This window comes from Coloeus monedula (genome assembly GCF_965178545.1).
Source record: "Coloeus monedula genome assembly, chromosome: 9".
Lineage (NCBI taxonomy): Eukaryota > Metazoa > Chordata > Aves > Passeriformes > Corvidae > Coloeus > Coloeus monedula.
In genome coordinates this window covers 26,430,978-26,446,473 of record NC_138789.1, presented here as the reverse complement: position 1 = coordinate 26,446,473, position 15,496 = coordinate 26,430,978, and the positions used below count along the sequence as shown (strand labels likewise).

The 15,496-nt window shown below is 39.0% G+C and overlaps 1 protein-coding gene across 2 annotated transcripts in view; it reads left to right on the top strand.

The window, feature by feature from the left end:
• Positions 1 to 14,217, top strand: part of TUT4 (terminal uridylyl transferase 4) — a 44,335-nt gene extending 30,118 nt beyond the window's left edge. The window contains exons 20-30 of one of the 2 annotated variants that reach the window (XM_082287379.1): positions 905 to 1,018; positions 2,114 to 2,191; positions 2,573 to 2,750; positions 3,110 to 3,157; positions 3,245 to 3,327; positions 4,733 to 4,848; positions 6,492 to 6,652; positions 7,620 to 7,717; positions 10,184 to 10,709; positions 12,907 to 13,080; positions 14,114 to 14,217. In XM_082287379.1, coding sequence (XP_082143505.1) covers positions 905 to 1,018; positions 2,114 to 2,191; positions 2,573 to 2,750; positions 3,110 to 3,157; positions 3,245 to 3,327; positions 4,733 to 4,848; positions 6,492 to 6,652; positions 7,620 to 7,717; positions 10,184 to 10,709; positions 12,907 to 13,080; positions 14,114 to 14,205 — 1,668 coding nt within the window. In that variant the 3' untranslated portion in view covers positions 14,206 to 14,217. The remainder of the gene's footprint in view (positions 1 to 904; positions 1,019 to 2,113; positions 2,192 to 2,572; positions 2,751 to 3,109; positions 3,158 to 3,244; positions 3,328 to 4,732; positions 4,849 to 6,491; positions 6,653 to 7,619; positions 7,718 to 10,183; positions 10,710 to 12,906; positions 13,081 to 14,113) is intronic. The other variant, XM_082287380.1, reaches the window with a different exon arrangement.
• Positions 14,218 to 15,496: the final 1,279 nt, after the last annotated feature.

Sequence of the window (15,496 nt, the reverse complement as noted above, 5' to 3'; positions counted from 1 at the left end):
AAGTTGTGGGATATACACTCCTGAATGTATGTGTATGGAAGTGACTTTGTAGCTGTACAAGTACTCTGTTTTTAAGTAAAATGCCTCCTCCTCTGTTTGCGTTGGCAGAAAACCCAGGAACAGCTGTCACTGCTGCTGCTAATGTGAAAGTAATTTGTGAATCCGTTTTTTCCAGCCCTAGGAGGTTAAAAATGCATTGCTTGATATGACACAGGCTCAAAGCACAGGGTAGCTTAGAAGCAGGTGCTGTGGAGAGGTTATACTGTAATGAGATACTCAAGCATAGTAAGGTAATTCACTGATCAGAGTCATAGAAAGGCTTGGGTTGGAAGGGACCTTAGAGCTCATCTAGTTCCAACTCCCTGACTTGCTCAGGGATGTTTGTTTTGCACAGTGTTGTGCAGGCTGCACCATGGTTTAATTAGGTATGTGTATGTTTGCTAGCAAAATGGCTGCATTGCCAGTACAACATGGAAATACTTGCTGTCAATGAATTATTTTTTAAAAAGGGGAGGGGGAACCAAAATAATAAGGAATCATAGAAACAGCTCTTGAAGCATGAGTTAAGGAAAATTAAATTTTATAGTATTGAAACCTGGGATTTATGTTTTGGGGGTTTTGATTTGGGCTTTTTTTTTCAGTTTGGCGCATTATAAATTTTTTAAAGTATTTTGGCTATGAAAAGCTTTTCTGTTTTTATGTTAGACAAATTATGCTGTGGATTTGCCAGATGGCAGTTGACTCTTGGGTGCATTTATTTTTCAGGCTTCATAAAACAATTTTTAATTATGAGGTGAATATATTTGCTGTTACTTACGGGGTTTCTATTTGCTCTCTGACATAGCTGTTAGTCTTGAACAGTGAAATGTAAATTCAGCATTTTGTTTAAAATGTATTTTTTCAGCGCTGCGATATTGGTGATGCATCCCGTGGTAGTCTGTCTTCGTATGCCTATATTCTTATGGTTTTGTACTTTCTACAGCAGAGAAATCCACCAGTTATTCCAGTTCTTCAGGAGGTAGGTGTTCAGAAAATGAGGCTATGAAAATAGATGCACTTTTTCTTCAAGCCAAATATGAGAAGTCTGGGATTTTAGGATCAGGGGGATGAATGAAATATGGGGCCCTTCTAATCAGCAGGTTCTTAACTCCCTCTTGGTTTTAGTAGGTAAAACTTACCAAGAAAATCAGATCAAAACTGGGAGTCTGTTGGGCCTAAGTTCTGCTGTTACATTTACTTTAAGATTTTGGACTTATGATGATATTTATATGCTGAACAGGATAGAAAAAAATTGGCAGGTGGTATGGAGAGAAGGGAATTGTAATTATGAGACTGCACCAGATGCTCTTGAAATGTGAGTCCAGCTCTTCAGCCAGTTATTGTCAAAAGCATTTATTGCTCAACACTTTATCTGTAAGAGAAAAAGTTTATTTTATTATTTGATGACAGGAAAAAAAGATAATTGATGCTTTGGTACAACTTTAAAGATAATATTTTACATGTGCCAGGAAGCTTTTTTAAGAAAATAATGTTCTGTACCCCCATTGTATGGATAGGGAGAATATAATTGTTCAGCTATCTGCCTCTTCCTGGATACATTCTGGAACTCCCAGGCACGTCTGAAAATTGTCCCTTTCTGCCTCTTTTGGTTTCTGTGTGCAAGAGGAAAGTTGGCTTAAACATTGCAGTTGAGACTCATAGACTTTCTTGCTGATACTTTAGTAGCAGTTGGGGAATTTTATTTTACTGCTACCTTGAGAGTGCGGAGTTTCCCCTTGGCTGTGCTAAAGTCAAAATGTAATAGAAATCATATAAAGTCTCCTTAGAGAATCTGTGGGCAAGAGAGATGTTGGAATCTTGACAAGGTAGTTCAGTCATGTTTTCTTAGTTGCAAAGAACAAGTAAAAATTAAATATCCAAATAATTTGAGAGGTACAGCAACAATGCAGAAAGACTTTCAGACTTTTTACCAATGGGAAATTCTGTCTGTATAAGAAGTAATTGTTAAAATTAAAGTATTTATATTTTTATATTATTTTTTTGCCAAAAGAACTGCAAGTATTTTACAGTGACTTTGAATTAGAGCGGTAACTGTCACTCTCTGTTCCGGCAGATATTTGATGGCAAACAGATTCCACAAAGAATGGTGGATGGATGGAATGCATTTTTCTTTGATGACATGGAAGAATTGGTAATCTTCTAATTCCAGAAAAGTCACTAAAACTTAAACCTTGCTTTTCAGGAAAAGTAATACATTTTTAACAGTGTAATATATAAAAGATTGATTTTATTAATTAATTAAACTTCCATATCCGTAGTGTTGCCACTTCCCAAATGAGTCCTGTTTTGAGTTTCTGCTTTTGCTTGGTTTATTTTAAGTAATTTCTAAATAGCATAAATCAGGAAAAATACTTCTTATTCTTAAAAACAGTCCAGGTTTAGTCTTAACTGTAATGATTTAACCTTACTTTAACCAAAAGAAACAGTTCATAGTAGACAAACATAGTTAGAGAGGTATTTCAGGAATGCTGCAGTAACTCTAGCTGAATAAATTGTCTTCAATTGCATGCAGAAAAAGCGTCTGCCTTCTCTTGGAAAGAACACTGAATCTCTTGGAGAGCTCTGGCTGGGGCTGCTGCGATTCTACACTGAGGAATTTGACTTTAAGGAATATGTGATCAGCATCCGGCAGAAGAAGCTGTTAACCACGTTTGAGAAGCAGTGGACATCCAAATGTATTGCCATCGAAGGTACTCCTCTGCTGAATTGAGTTTCCATTCATGAGGAGTAGGAAACTGTTGCTTGAGAGGCTGTTCTCTTTGCACAGGATCTTTATGTGAGGAAACTACAGTCAATGTTTTAAAAAAACCATTGTTTACAAGTCCTCACAAGCTCACAAAATTGATGAGACTCATAGCTTTTACTAAATGTTGGTGAATTGTTCTTCTTACTGTATTATGGTTTGTCACAGTTTTAAAACTTACAGCATTGCTTTGCTATAATCTACTCTGTGAATGCATTTAAAATGGAATTCTCTGCATTAAAACCAAAAATTCTGTTGCAGCATATTTTTTCCAACTCTGATTTTTTTTCTCCCTTCTTTGTGCAGATCCTTTTGACTTGAATCATAATTTGGGTGCTGGAGTCTCTAGGAAAAGTAAGCAATTAATGTCTGCTGATGACTAATGTTTGCTGAGTTGTGCCTTTTCTGTTGTTTTCCAATAACTTTGTCTTTCTTCAATAGTGACCAACTTTATAATGAAGGCATTTATCAATGGGAGAAAGTTATTTGGTACCCCATTCTACCCAGCTGTTGGAAGAGAAGCTGTAAGTTCTCAGAGTTTTTAGTATGTTTTTAAATTTTCTTTGTCCACTGAGTTGATGCACCCAAGGCAAGTCTCTTGTATGTATTTATCAATTTGGTATGCACAATATGTGTAGTTATACTTTGTCTGCATTAAATGTACAGTTTAGTACTGGGCTCCTGCAATATAAAATTCAGAGGAGTGGTTGGATGGGTGATGAGTATTATTGGCAGGTTTGGGGAAAGTAAGTTTAATTTGTGTTTTGTTTTTTATAAAACCTCCCACTGTATGATGTTAAGTATTGCAGAAAACTGCAAATTTGGCTGTAAAACTCAGAAACAGCTCTAGGAACTTTACTGGCTCTTCTTTACTAGCTGAAGAAAACAGATCCAAGAGATGCTACATTCTATTAATTTTTCCACTTGGTGGAGATAGTAAGGATTGCTGCTTAAGCAAGGAAAAGGATGATGATTGACTTTTTTTTAACAGTTGACCTTTAAAATCTGTGTAGTGAGTCAGGGTGAGGAATGCGTTCATTCAATATCATTTTGGAGAAAGTACTGCTCTGTGCTACAGGGTCCAGTCATTGATGTATAAGAGACTGCTACTTTTTAAATATGAGCAAATAAAATACTATAATTAGTATTTTTAAGATCAACTTGGAAAGGTATTTTCTAAAACAATTCACAGGACTGTTCTCCCAGTAGCTTTGAAAAGAACTTGAATTTCTAAAGGATTTAAAAAATCTTTGAAAGCTTTTATTTCCTGTCATCCTTCCATATCTTCTCTTTTCCATTTGCTTGCTTTATCTGTGTTTTTCTTCTGAGTTTGTACCTCCATTTCAGTCTTTCAGGCAAGACAGTACTTTCACAATAATTCTGTTGCTCAGAGGCTGTAACCTGTGGGCTTTGTAAACCTTTGTGCTGACACACATCAGAACTGCAGCTGTCCTGAGCAAATTCCAGGGGAGGGGAGTGATACAGGTCAGTCTGCAGATGCTCCATCTGTTTCCCACCTGAGCTGTGTTCTGTCTAAATGGATGTAATCATGTCATCTGGGAAGGGACATTGGGTGCTTTGGAAAGCACACAAGTACTGACTCAGGTACCAAAATAGATCATATGCAAAAAAATTGCCCTCTTAAGAGTCTTTGAGGATGCAAAAGGTGGGCAGCAGGCTGGAGCCTGGATAAGCTGTTCTGCAAATTCATCCTCTGTCCCTGAGAGCAAATAGTCCTTTTTTAGCCCAAACTGCTTCATATCTCTGAAAAAGCTGCCATTATCTAGGGGAAGAAAAGGGCCAGGTATAATCTCAGAAGTAGTATCATTCAGGGAGCAATAAGAGATGAAAGCTGACAATTTTGCTTTCATTTCTCAGTCTTATAAGTGAGTGGTTTATGTATTTTATCTGTCTGATGTGTTTTGATAGGAATACTTTTTTGACTCAAAAGTGCTGACAGATGGGGAATTGGCACCCAATGACAGATGTTGTCGTGTCTGTGGAAAAATTGGTCACTACATGAAAGACTGTCCAAAGAGGAGGAGGTAAGTAATACACAAAGCTATTGGGAAACCTTTGAGGTTAAATCACAAGGGATTTGGATATTTGAAGATTTAATGGAAAGGAGAAAATTGCTAAATTGCAGAGAAAATCAGAGCTTCATATCTGATCCTCAATTCCCCATCCTATTTCTTGCTTTTCTTAAGAGTTTCTGATCATCGCTTTAAATTTTAAGTGTTTATAGAAGCACACACAGAGTAAAATCAACAGTCCATAGTATGTTCATGTGTAGTTAAGCTCAACTTTGATCACTAAATTATCTTTGTATAGTGTAAATTCAGATGGAGAACATATTACCTGGCTGCAAAATTTGTCATGTGTTAAAATGGATTTCCTGTAGTGATCATGTGCAGAAGACAGGATTGAATTTGAATTGTTCTCTAGATCTGATAATGTACATCTGCAAGGCAGGTAAAAGTTTATTAAAATAACTCTAGGATTAGTTAAAAGGTAAATAGTTAAGGTGCATTTCTGTAACATCATACTCGTGCCAGTCACTTGGTGATCTCGCACTTGTACATTATTTTTATTTAGGAATTTTGGGTCCAGGACTCCTGCAAAAGGAGTCCCTTGTACGTGCAGGTCAATCTCTCCAAAGAGAGTTTAGCAGGAATTGACAGAGAACATGCACTCCTCACTTTTTACAGCTTTGGCTATTTAATGACCCAGTCAGCCTAGGTTGTCTGACTCCTGCTAAAGCCTGTTGAAGCCCTCAGAATGCAAATTAATCTGGGCTTTTTCATGTACTCCTTATGTTCAGTTGTGTGCTCCATAATTCTTCAAAGGGTTCTTGGTCTCTTCCTGCTACAATTTTTTATTTACAGCCTTTTGTTCAGTCAGCAGAGTTCAAGATACATGAAAGTGCACTGGAATCCTGTGGTCACAGGTGGACTGTTTCTTTCAGATGCTCTCTGTACAAGTACTAGCACATGGAGTTGCATCACCTCTTTCCCTACATCTGCCTCAGGAAAAGAAGCTGTGATCTGCTCTTCACACAAACTGCTACTACAGCACAGCCACACAGAATCTCTCTCAGATTGTATATACAGCTCCCAAAATAATACTAATATTTAACAATCCTACAGATATCTTGAGGAAAAAGACCTTTACTTCTTGTCTTGGTTCCTGATCACTAGTTCTCCTGCTGTATTAGAACCTGAGTGTTTGAAAGGGCCTCAGTGCTTTGCTGCACATCCTGTCTGGGCTCAGATGCTGACAGAGAAATGTGCCCTCTCCAGTGAGGGGGAGGTTATATGAACAAGCTGCAGCTCACTTGTTTTGGGTATATTCTGACTCAGTGGGATTGCTGCATAGAACTGCTATGCTGTGCTATCCCCAGCTACCTGGCAGGCTTAGGCTGCTTAACTGCAGGCATAGTTCTGCTCTAATACAGTCAGACAGCTTTTGGACAGGTCTCAGGAGCTTCTAAGTTCTTAAAGTTTATACAGGCTGTTAACCAGCCCAGAATCTGAAAGTGTTTTTTGGGATTCCTGAGATGTCTGTATTCTGGTACAGCTGTTGGTTATGTAACCATTTCCTTTGAACATAACAGTACAACAATTCTACAGAAATGATGTGTTTGTGTGTGTGTGGTTTTGTGATACTGCTAATAAAAATTATTGTTCAGGTTGAAGAAAAAGGAGAATGAGAAAGATGATGAAAAAGAGGTGAAAGAAGATGACAGAGAAACAAGAGAGAAAAGGTGTTTCATCTGTGGGGATGTGGGTCATGTTAGGAGAGATTGTCCTGAATTCAAACAAACCCGTCAGAGAAATAATAGTGTGCCAGGTAAGTTAGTTTATGTGTTAGGATAATGTGAAAGCTGTGAGATCCCTTTTCTCTAGGTTGCTGTACAGACTTGGTAATTATCTTAAAAAAAAAAAATCCTGCAGGTAATATTTCAGTCATTGCAAATACAGCTTTTAGTCTGTGTTGCTTTTCTTCAAGGGGAGTAATGCCTTCTGAAGTATAGTCTTTGCATGGGTGGTAAAAATGTACTCAGCAGTAAAATACAGTGTACTTCAGGGTATTGCATTATTTGTCTTCCACTCACAATGGGTGCATTTAGAAGCAGTAGTAGTAATAGTAATAATAATTGAATGCGTTTCCTGTTCCAAATGTTTCTCAAATGTTAGCTAACCCTCCATCATCTGTGAGAGGTAAGTAAATGTATTTTCAGCAAAAATCAGCAGTCTTTCAGTAACACCTAAAAAAAAGCATACAGATGAATTAGGCTAGATCCAGCTTTCAAATTACTGGTAGTACTTAGAGAAGATTAATTGCAAACCCATTCAAATCAGGCCCTTGGGTGCCTGTGATAATTGAAAAAAGAGGGAAAGTATTCATAAATGAACTTCAGAGAGAGCCTTGCTTCTGTGTTCTGTTATCCTTTAGTCTTTTTTTTAGTTTTCTTTCTTTGCCCAGGAGTTTCTCTGTTGCTAGTGCTATTTAAAGTGCCACTGCTTACAGCAGTAATGTGGAAACCTATATAAAGTAGAGCTTCAGCCTGATAGCAAAGTGAGCCTTGTTCCTACTAGACTTTGTTTTACTCAAAAATAGATTTTGTGTTTAGCTCCTATACCTATTAATGTTGTGTGCTGCCAGTAGAGGGAAAAGTTTCCACTTAAAGGAGAGCAGAGGTTAAAGTGATTTACCTACTCTGTGTCACATGAGAGTTAAGGTATTGCTGACTCCCAGTTCTGCTCATTATTCTGTCACCTTGTGGGTTTTATTAACATTTCTGTTCCTTGATCAGGCACGCAGCTGGTCCGGAGCATGGTAAATTCCCAGCTGGTGGCTGTGGGCCAGCAGCAGGTGGAGCGACCCCTGCGCACCAGGCAGTCATCAGAATGTGTAAGTTCTGTGAGGGGGGACTGCAGGGAGCAAAGCTGTAGCAAACTAGCTATGCTGGGAACAGGTTTGCACAGTTTTTTCTCAACAGATTCTGCACTTGATAATGACAACGTTGCACTCTGCCAATTAGTGAAACTTTGATTTATGATGTGCTGTGTCTTGAGGAGCATTTATGGTTTTTCAGTATGGAAACCTCATAGTTAAGTTTGATATGAGATACCTTGCGATTCTGAAAGGCCAGATTAAGCTAAGATGCTTTTCAAATTCTCATTGTTCTGGCAGTGCTCTGGAGTTACCAAGGGAGATAAAGCATAGCTCATTGTTAACATGCTGGAGACTTAGGTTACTGACAACCATGACTCTTTGTGGTTTAAGAGATCTGTCTTAAGGGACTGTAGTGAACAGACAGAGAACACAGCTAAGTCATACTTCAATGAAAAGCCTGCCAGAGCAGACTAGAAGCACAAGCAGAACAATGGGGAAATTTTTGGTAGTTTTATCCTAGAATTTGTTCAGGTCTCTATAGAGCTACATAAAATGTGTTTAATCTGCTTCTGAGTGGATATGGTTAGCAGAGGGTATTTGAGCAAATACAGCTGTTGGCATTTAATATTTTTGGAGCAGACAGTACAGCAGAAATGAATTTATTTTAAGGTGTTAATCGGAGAAGCATGTGCCTCCTAATGAAACTGGCAAGTAAGCAAATACAGTAATCAGGGCTGCTGATCACTAATGCTGTTTGTTCAGTTTACTACTTTCCTAACTGATCAGCAAGCATTTCTTGGAATGCTGGCTCCAGTAACAGAGACCTCATGACTTACAGTGTGCTTCTAAAGAGAGGCTGATACAGTCCTAATCTTAAGTGAAGGGCTGAACATGCCACAGGAGTATTTTTTTTAGGAGCCATTTTTTTAGGAGCCTTGGGAATTGAAGCCAAATGTGTGGGTGGACTCAGGACCAGACACATCATGTACACATTCTTGTGTCACCTGGATGTCATGGACTCTCTGTGTGTTGCATGGTTGTCATTTGGCCAGGATTTCTTGGTGAATATGTTCTGTCCAGGAATTGTTTGAGAAGAACGGGAAGGGGGAATATTGGTGGAGTAAGAGGGAGAGAATGGGAAGCAGATCTAGGCTGGAGTGTAATATGCCTCTCTTCCTGCTGCTGGCACATCCAGTGCATGCTTGTGGTAGGTTAATATCTGCAGGAATGTTTGTGGTCAGTGCATGTGCTTTATTTTTGTAACATTTAAACTGTTAAACCAGTGATCATCTTTCAAATCCCAGGTTTTACCTTCTCTTCCTGGTTTGATAGAAAGGTACAGGAGGCACTCATACAGGCACAGCTGGAATAGCAGCAGGGAGCAATCCCAGCTTCTGGGCTCCAGCTTTTACCCTGGCACAGACGCACAGTGTGCTGCTAGAGGGGATGCCGTGGCATGGGGAGGTCCTGCAGACACCTCTAGTTATTGGAGACGAGTGACTGCCAGTTTAAATGGACAGGCAATAGTGATAAATCAGGGATAGTGACAAGCTGCAGAGACCTATAACTCCAGGTGTTCAACAGCAGCTGAGGCTCTTGGAGCTTGGCTGGCTGCTGTCGTCTCTGGAGAGAAGTCAGTCTCAGGGGGAGAAAGAGATCTGAGATTTAGGTCATCCTCTCTGGTTTAGGTACCTGTCTCATTGGAATGTCTCTGGAGGCACTCATTCCATCAGCATCTTGTCTCAATGCTTAAAACCAGAGTGGGGAATCCAGACAATGGCATTAAGTTTTGGCAGATGAACTGAGTAACTCTTTTCCCAGCCACCCAGTTCTTGAAGTACTTCTCTGTTTAGTTGCAATTCTAAACAGATAAAATAGCCTCATGCCTATTTCTGTTGCTGGTGAAAGGGAAAGTTTTGTAAGAACTCTGCAAAGGCTGTAATAATTGCTATTACTATGCCTTTAGCCATAGCCTAGCACCAGGATATGAAGGTTGAAACTGGGTTTTTGGAATTTGCATTTCTTGTTTAACAGATTTTTTTTAAATGGTAGAAATATTAGGAGCTTACTTTGGAATTACTTAAAAAACTGCAGTATTAAGAACCACTGTATTTAGAAGTAAGGCAATTGGTTAATGAGATACTGGGCTGTAAATAAGTAGGGTAGGGAAGAGACTGATTAAAAACTAGAAACAAGTGTGTGCGGAGTCTAATGAAGAGCTTGGGGCTAATGTTTGCTCAGAATGGTGTTTCTGATGGTGGGATGTGCCACATTATGAGTCCAAATTATCTGTTGGTGAAAGTCAGTGTCAGTTGACCTGCACTTACTGAAGCCAACAGGAACTTGGGTGCAGTCTTTGGGGTGTTGCTGGGGAGTGCTTTGCCGTTTTATGAATAGTCTAACAGTGGGTGCTTATTAAAGAAAACACCATTAAACAGCCAGTGAACTAATCAGAAATTCATACTTTTTTTTTTCCTCCAGTCTGATTCGCATCAGTCATCTTATTCTCCACAACCTCAACAATTCCCACAGAATTCCTCTCAGCCAGCCTCCATTAACCAGACTCAGCCACAATCAATATCCCAGTCTAAGCACGTTTCTCAGCCACAGCAGGGTGCACAGCCACCCCATCAGGTCCAGCTGCCTTTGTTTAACTTTCCCCAATCTCCCCCAGGTCAGTATTCCACCTTGCATAACCTGGGACTACTGCAGATGCACCATCACCACCAAATTCAGCTTCCCAACACTTCTTGGCCTATTCATGGGCCTGTTATTCACTCTGCACCGGGTAACCCTCCTCATTCTACAAATGTTCCATTTTCTATGAGATCTGGCAGCAGCAGCACCACAAATAACCAGAGCAGTGTAAGCTTGAATGATCCCAGTATCATCTTTGCACAGCCTGCTGCCAGGCCCATGGGAATCCCCAGCACTTCTCATGAGGGACACTGGCACAATCCTGTGACTCCAAACTCACTGGTGAACAATGGCACTGTGGGGAATTCAGGTAACTCTTCTCTGTTGTATCAAACCTCTCGCACTTTGTGTACAAGTGTTAAGTGTTACAGGAACAGCTAACTCTTTCAACTTGTTTTATAAAAAAAAAATGTGATGCTTAAGAAACCAAATCACGACTTTCACCTGTCTTAACGTTTTCATAGGAAAAAAAATTAGAATCGATCACCATAACTTTTAGGCATTAGTCCTGTCTGCCGTTAATGGCTGTGCAACAATGAGAAATCCTGCATTCAACTGAGAAACCTCCTCATCACTGTTTGAGTCACATTTCTGTCAATGTGCTGACAAATAATGGATTCCTTATATCAGACAATCATGGAAACATTAAGGTTGGAAAAGACCTCTAGGATCAACACATCATTGCATAATTTATTAGATGAATGCTGAGGTTGCAAACATGAACTTGGAGACTGGTAGAATTACAAGTTGAATATTGTCTCCTCACCTTCAGTATAATATAATATGATCTTATCCATTCTTTTTTTCCTATGGTTTGTCCTGCCACATTTAACTTCCATAATCTCGATGTTGATTCCTGAAAATAACATTTTCCTGTGACAAGTGGGCAACAGCCTCTTGCCTCATAGCAAATCCAAGTACACTGGTGTGTTTGAGGCTGCAGAAAAGCAGTATACAATGATTAAAGCCCATTCAGTTTACTCTGCAACATGAACTGTGGCAGCCCCTGAATTTTAACTGTTAACTTTTATATCATTAATCATTGCAGTGGTCTTCTGATTTATTCTGAGTGTGTAAGTCCTTCTATGTTTAAAAAAATAAATCCATAATACAATATACTGGTGCAGTTGTTCATCACAAGATGAAAATTCTGAATCTCTTGCCCAGCCTTTCTCTGCACTAATAAGGTGATTGTCAGTAACAGTAGATTTTCAGCCAAGTCAACAGCTGTGGATGAGGAGTAGTTCACTAATGGGCTTCAAATATATGTTAAGGTCCTGGAGATACATGATTTTCTATTTAAAGCTTTGTGGGGAATATATTTTAAAGGATACAGGAACTCCTACCCATGTGTTCTGTGTGTCTCCGGTGTCCTCTGTCCCTATCTCTCCATTTCTGATCTTCTCATCTGGCTTCTTCTCCAGCTTTGTCTTTCCCTCAAGCAGCTCCTTCCAATCCACATCTCCTTACTAAGGTAGCTGCCTTCTTTCAGACAAGCTCCATAAATTCTAATTCCTTCTCCATTCTCCCAGGTTTCTTGTGCTGTCAGTCACAGTATTTTTTTCCCATCCCTCATCTTCCTTCAATTTCCAACCTCATCACACTCCTTTTCTTAGATCTCAATCATAGTAATTTTCCTCTTTGTATTTGAATCAGTTTTATTTCCTTTTTGGCTTAAATGCCATTAAGGTGGGTACACAGCAGAGATGAGCTGTCTCCTGTCTGTTTGCAGCCTGGTTTCTTACCTCCTCAGGACAATGTGAGAACAAGCTTGAGGAAACTTTGTCCTGGCTTACATAACCTTGACTTGGAAGGAGCTACTTTAATTTTCTTTTCAGCAGACAACTGATCAGAAGTAGGATCATTAGAACTATCAAGACAGACAACTCTTTTTCATGCATACTCCAGAGCTGTGCCTCATGTTGTGGGTCCTGCCTCCTTGGATGCTTGATTTCTCATCCTTAATGTTGCAGTGATACCAGAATTGTAAATGGAATAGATTTACAATTTGTATATTTATTTCCAAAGTTTATATTTTTCTCTTGAAAAATCATTTTTTAAGTCAGTCCAGTAATCTAGATAGCAAGTTTCTTAAGCATGGAAGTATTAGTGGAATTCCAGTGTACATCTGAGAGTTATTTCTTGCAGTAGGATAATAGCTTTCATGTCACAGCTCTGTCAGTGATAGTGGATATTTGTGTGGGATCAGATAGTAGTAACATTGTTCAGACCTTGTATTTTTCATCACAAGACATAAAAATAGTGAAATCATAGCTCTTGATTTTAATATTGATTCATCCTCTCTTCCAAATAATTCTATTATAGTGAATAATGAAGTAATTTAGGTGGTAATTTTTACTGATGTACATTTAAAAAGAAAAGCAGTACATCAGACTAATCACATTAAGTCCCCTGCAAACTGTTATTTAAGATGTAAATTGTATTTGTGACTTACTGTTTAATTATTTCAACTTGCAATGTGCTTTTCCCTTTCAATTGAAAAATAGATCAGGGTTTCCAAGGACAGTTTGGTAAAATGAACCCTCCTTCTGTCCCTTGGGACCATGGGACCCCTACCCATTTTCCTCTCCTCCGAGGAGCGTGGCCTTACAATATGCCTCAGAACTACATGCAGCAGGGAAATGCCAGCTACCCACCGAACAAACCTTTCTACCCTCAAGGTACTAGAACCAGTATGTGAATCAACAGCTCATGCAACATGTCTCTGTACTGTCTCAAAGGCTTTAAAAGCCAAGGAATCATGTGTCACTCACTAGGCTCCCTGGAACCATAATGAATCCCAGAGTCAAATGAGCGCTTCAGCTTCCTCTATGGATGAATGAAAATCTTTGTGGGAGGGAAGGGTTAAAATAAAATTCTGAAATCCGAGCCAGTTTGCAGCCTGTTGCACTTCCAGCCTCTTTTTCCTTGCTGCTGCTGCTGGCTCACTGCAGAGCTGCCTCTGCTTCAGTAGAGGTTAAGATGTTTGGCCCATGATCATGTTCAGAATATGAAGAAATTTTTGTCCCAATTCACTTTATTTGGTTTTTGTATGTTGCTTTGTGAAATGACTTACATAGATAAAAACTTGCAAGACCATAGAATAGTTGAGGTTGGAAGGGCCCTCTGGAGGTTTAGTCCAGCCCATCCACAGTCAGAGCAGCACTGACTGCAACATTAGATCAGGTTCAGTTCATCAGGAAACTGGGAAGGACTGACTTGATTTCAAATCTGATGTTTATGAAGGGTAAAGGTGTCCAGGATCTGGCAGGATGGGGAAAGGCTGTAGGAAAAAGACCTCCACTACCAGAGAAACGATGCTCAAATTTGACCTGCAGGATGTGCAGCTTCCGTATTGCTGGGGTCACCTGCTGTAAAATGAGAGATACGGGCTCCAAGTCCTTCTTCAAAATCTAATCTGTTGGCTCTAGCAGGGTTTCCAAGTGAAAACTAAATTTACTTAAAATCCTGAAATTATTTTTGTTAAATAACTGAAGTAATGCAACAAAATGATGTATTGATGATTCTTAGGGAATTTTGGAGATAGGATTTAAGTAATTCTGCATTGTCCCATTAAATGGGGTAGTTGCACAGATGGCATTTGTGTCAGTCTAGTACCTGGCTTTATTTTTAAGTTAGATTAGTACACTGAATATAGCCAAGCACTGTTAAATATGTGATTTGCTGAAGTAATTGTAATCCATTTTCTTTTAGCTGGTCCACTGATGCAGAGTAACCAGCGGTTCTCGCTTCTGTCTCAAGGACACCCACACTTGAATCTGAATTACATTCAACAGAAAAAGTGAAATTGGATGGGATTGTGGGTGGGTGGGGGGAGGGGAGGAAGAAATTCAGGTTCTGATTTAAAATCTTAATGCAACATGTTTAGATACAAGATTATTTAAGACTGTTTTTAAACTGTATCATTTGTACATAGATATGAACTATAGTTTTTACTAGTATCACAAAACTGAGTGATACAAATTTCATCTATTTTATTACCCTATTTTTAAGGGGAATTGTGTTTTGTTTTATCTTGATAAACTGTAAAGAGAGAGAATTTTTAAAATTAAGTTCTTTATTTTCTATTAGCTGTATTCATACTTTGGTTGCTTCAGACTTTATATATATTGTTCTAAAAAAAATAAAATTAGAAGGGGATTTCATGTGTTTAAAAATTTGTCACTTCTATTCTTTACAGAACTATGTAGTGCCAAAAAACTTTTTAAAAAGAAAAATAAAACTGCAAAAAAAGGACATAAGACTTTTTCCTCTTCCCTATTTGTATGCATGCTTGCTTTAACCAGAATAAGAAAAATGGCTTTAATGTGGAGATCTTGGAAAGATGAGCAGTTTTAACAAGTGAAACAAGCACTGGACCTCTCCATGCTGGTGTTGTTGCATGTGCTGTTCACAGCCCATGTGTGTATTATACTTGAAGGAAGAGCACATCTGCTTTTCTGTTTATCAGCTTTGCAAACTAATACGCAAAGACTCTGGAAAATTTAGGCCGTACTGGGAAGCAATTTTAAAGAGGACTTTCCATGAATGCACTAGGCACACTCTTTGTGTTGTCAGCACTCCCAGGGCAATATGAGAATCCTGAAACCCTAAATGCAGTGTTCAGGGATAAACTTGCCCGTCCCTGCTCCTGAAGCAAGGCCATGAAAAAAAACATGGTACACAAGGGCTTAACACAACTGATTTCAAATGTAGTAAGAGGAGAATTGTAGCTTCAGTAAGAGCTTAATTATTCTAAATCTAAAGAACTAACTTCACTCAGAAAAGGTAGAGCTGAACATCATGGTGTCAAATTCTGTTCCCAGTCACAGGGAGACCACAAATGATGCTCAAAGTAGTGTTGTACTGTCTTTAAGTATATTGAACTTCTTATTCCAAAAGAATGAAGCAGTGCTTTGTACTACTTGAACCTTCTGAACTCTCTGATGGCAGCATCAGAAGCAGCAGATTACACTGAAGGGTGATTTTTACAAAGGTCCCAATGACAGCCACGTCTTGGAGAGCACTTTAGAGTGAGCTTTTAGTAAACACACTGGATTTTGACAGCCTTGCTTCCTCTCCTGTACTGGAGCTCTG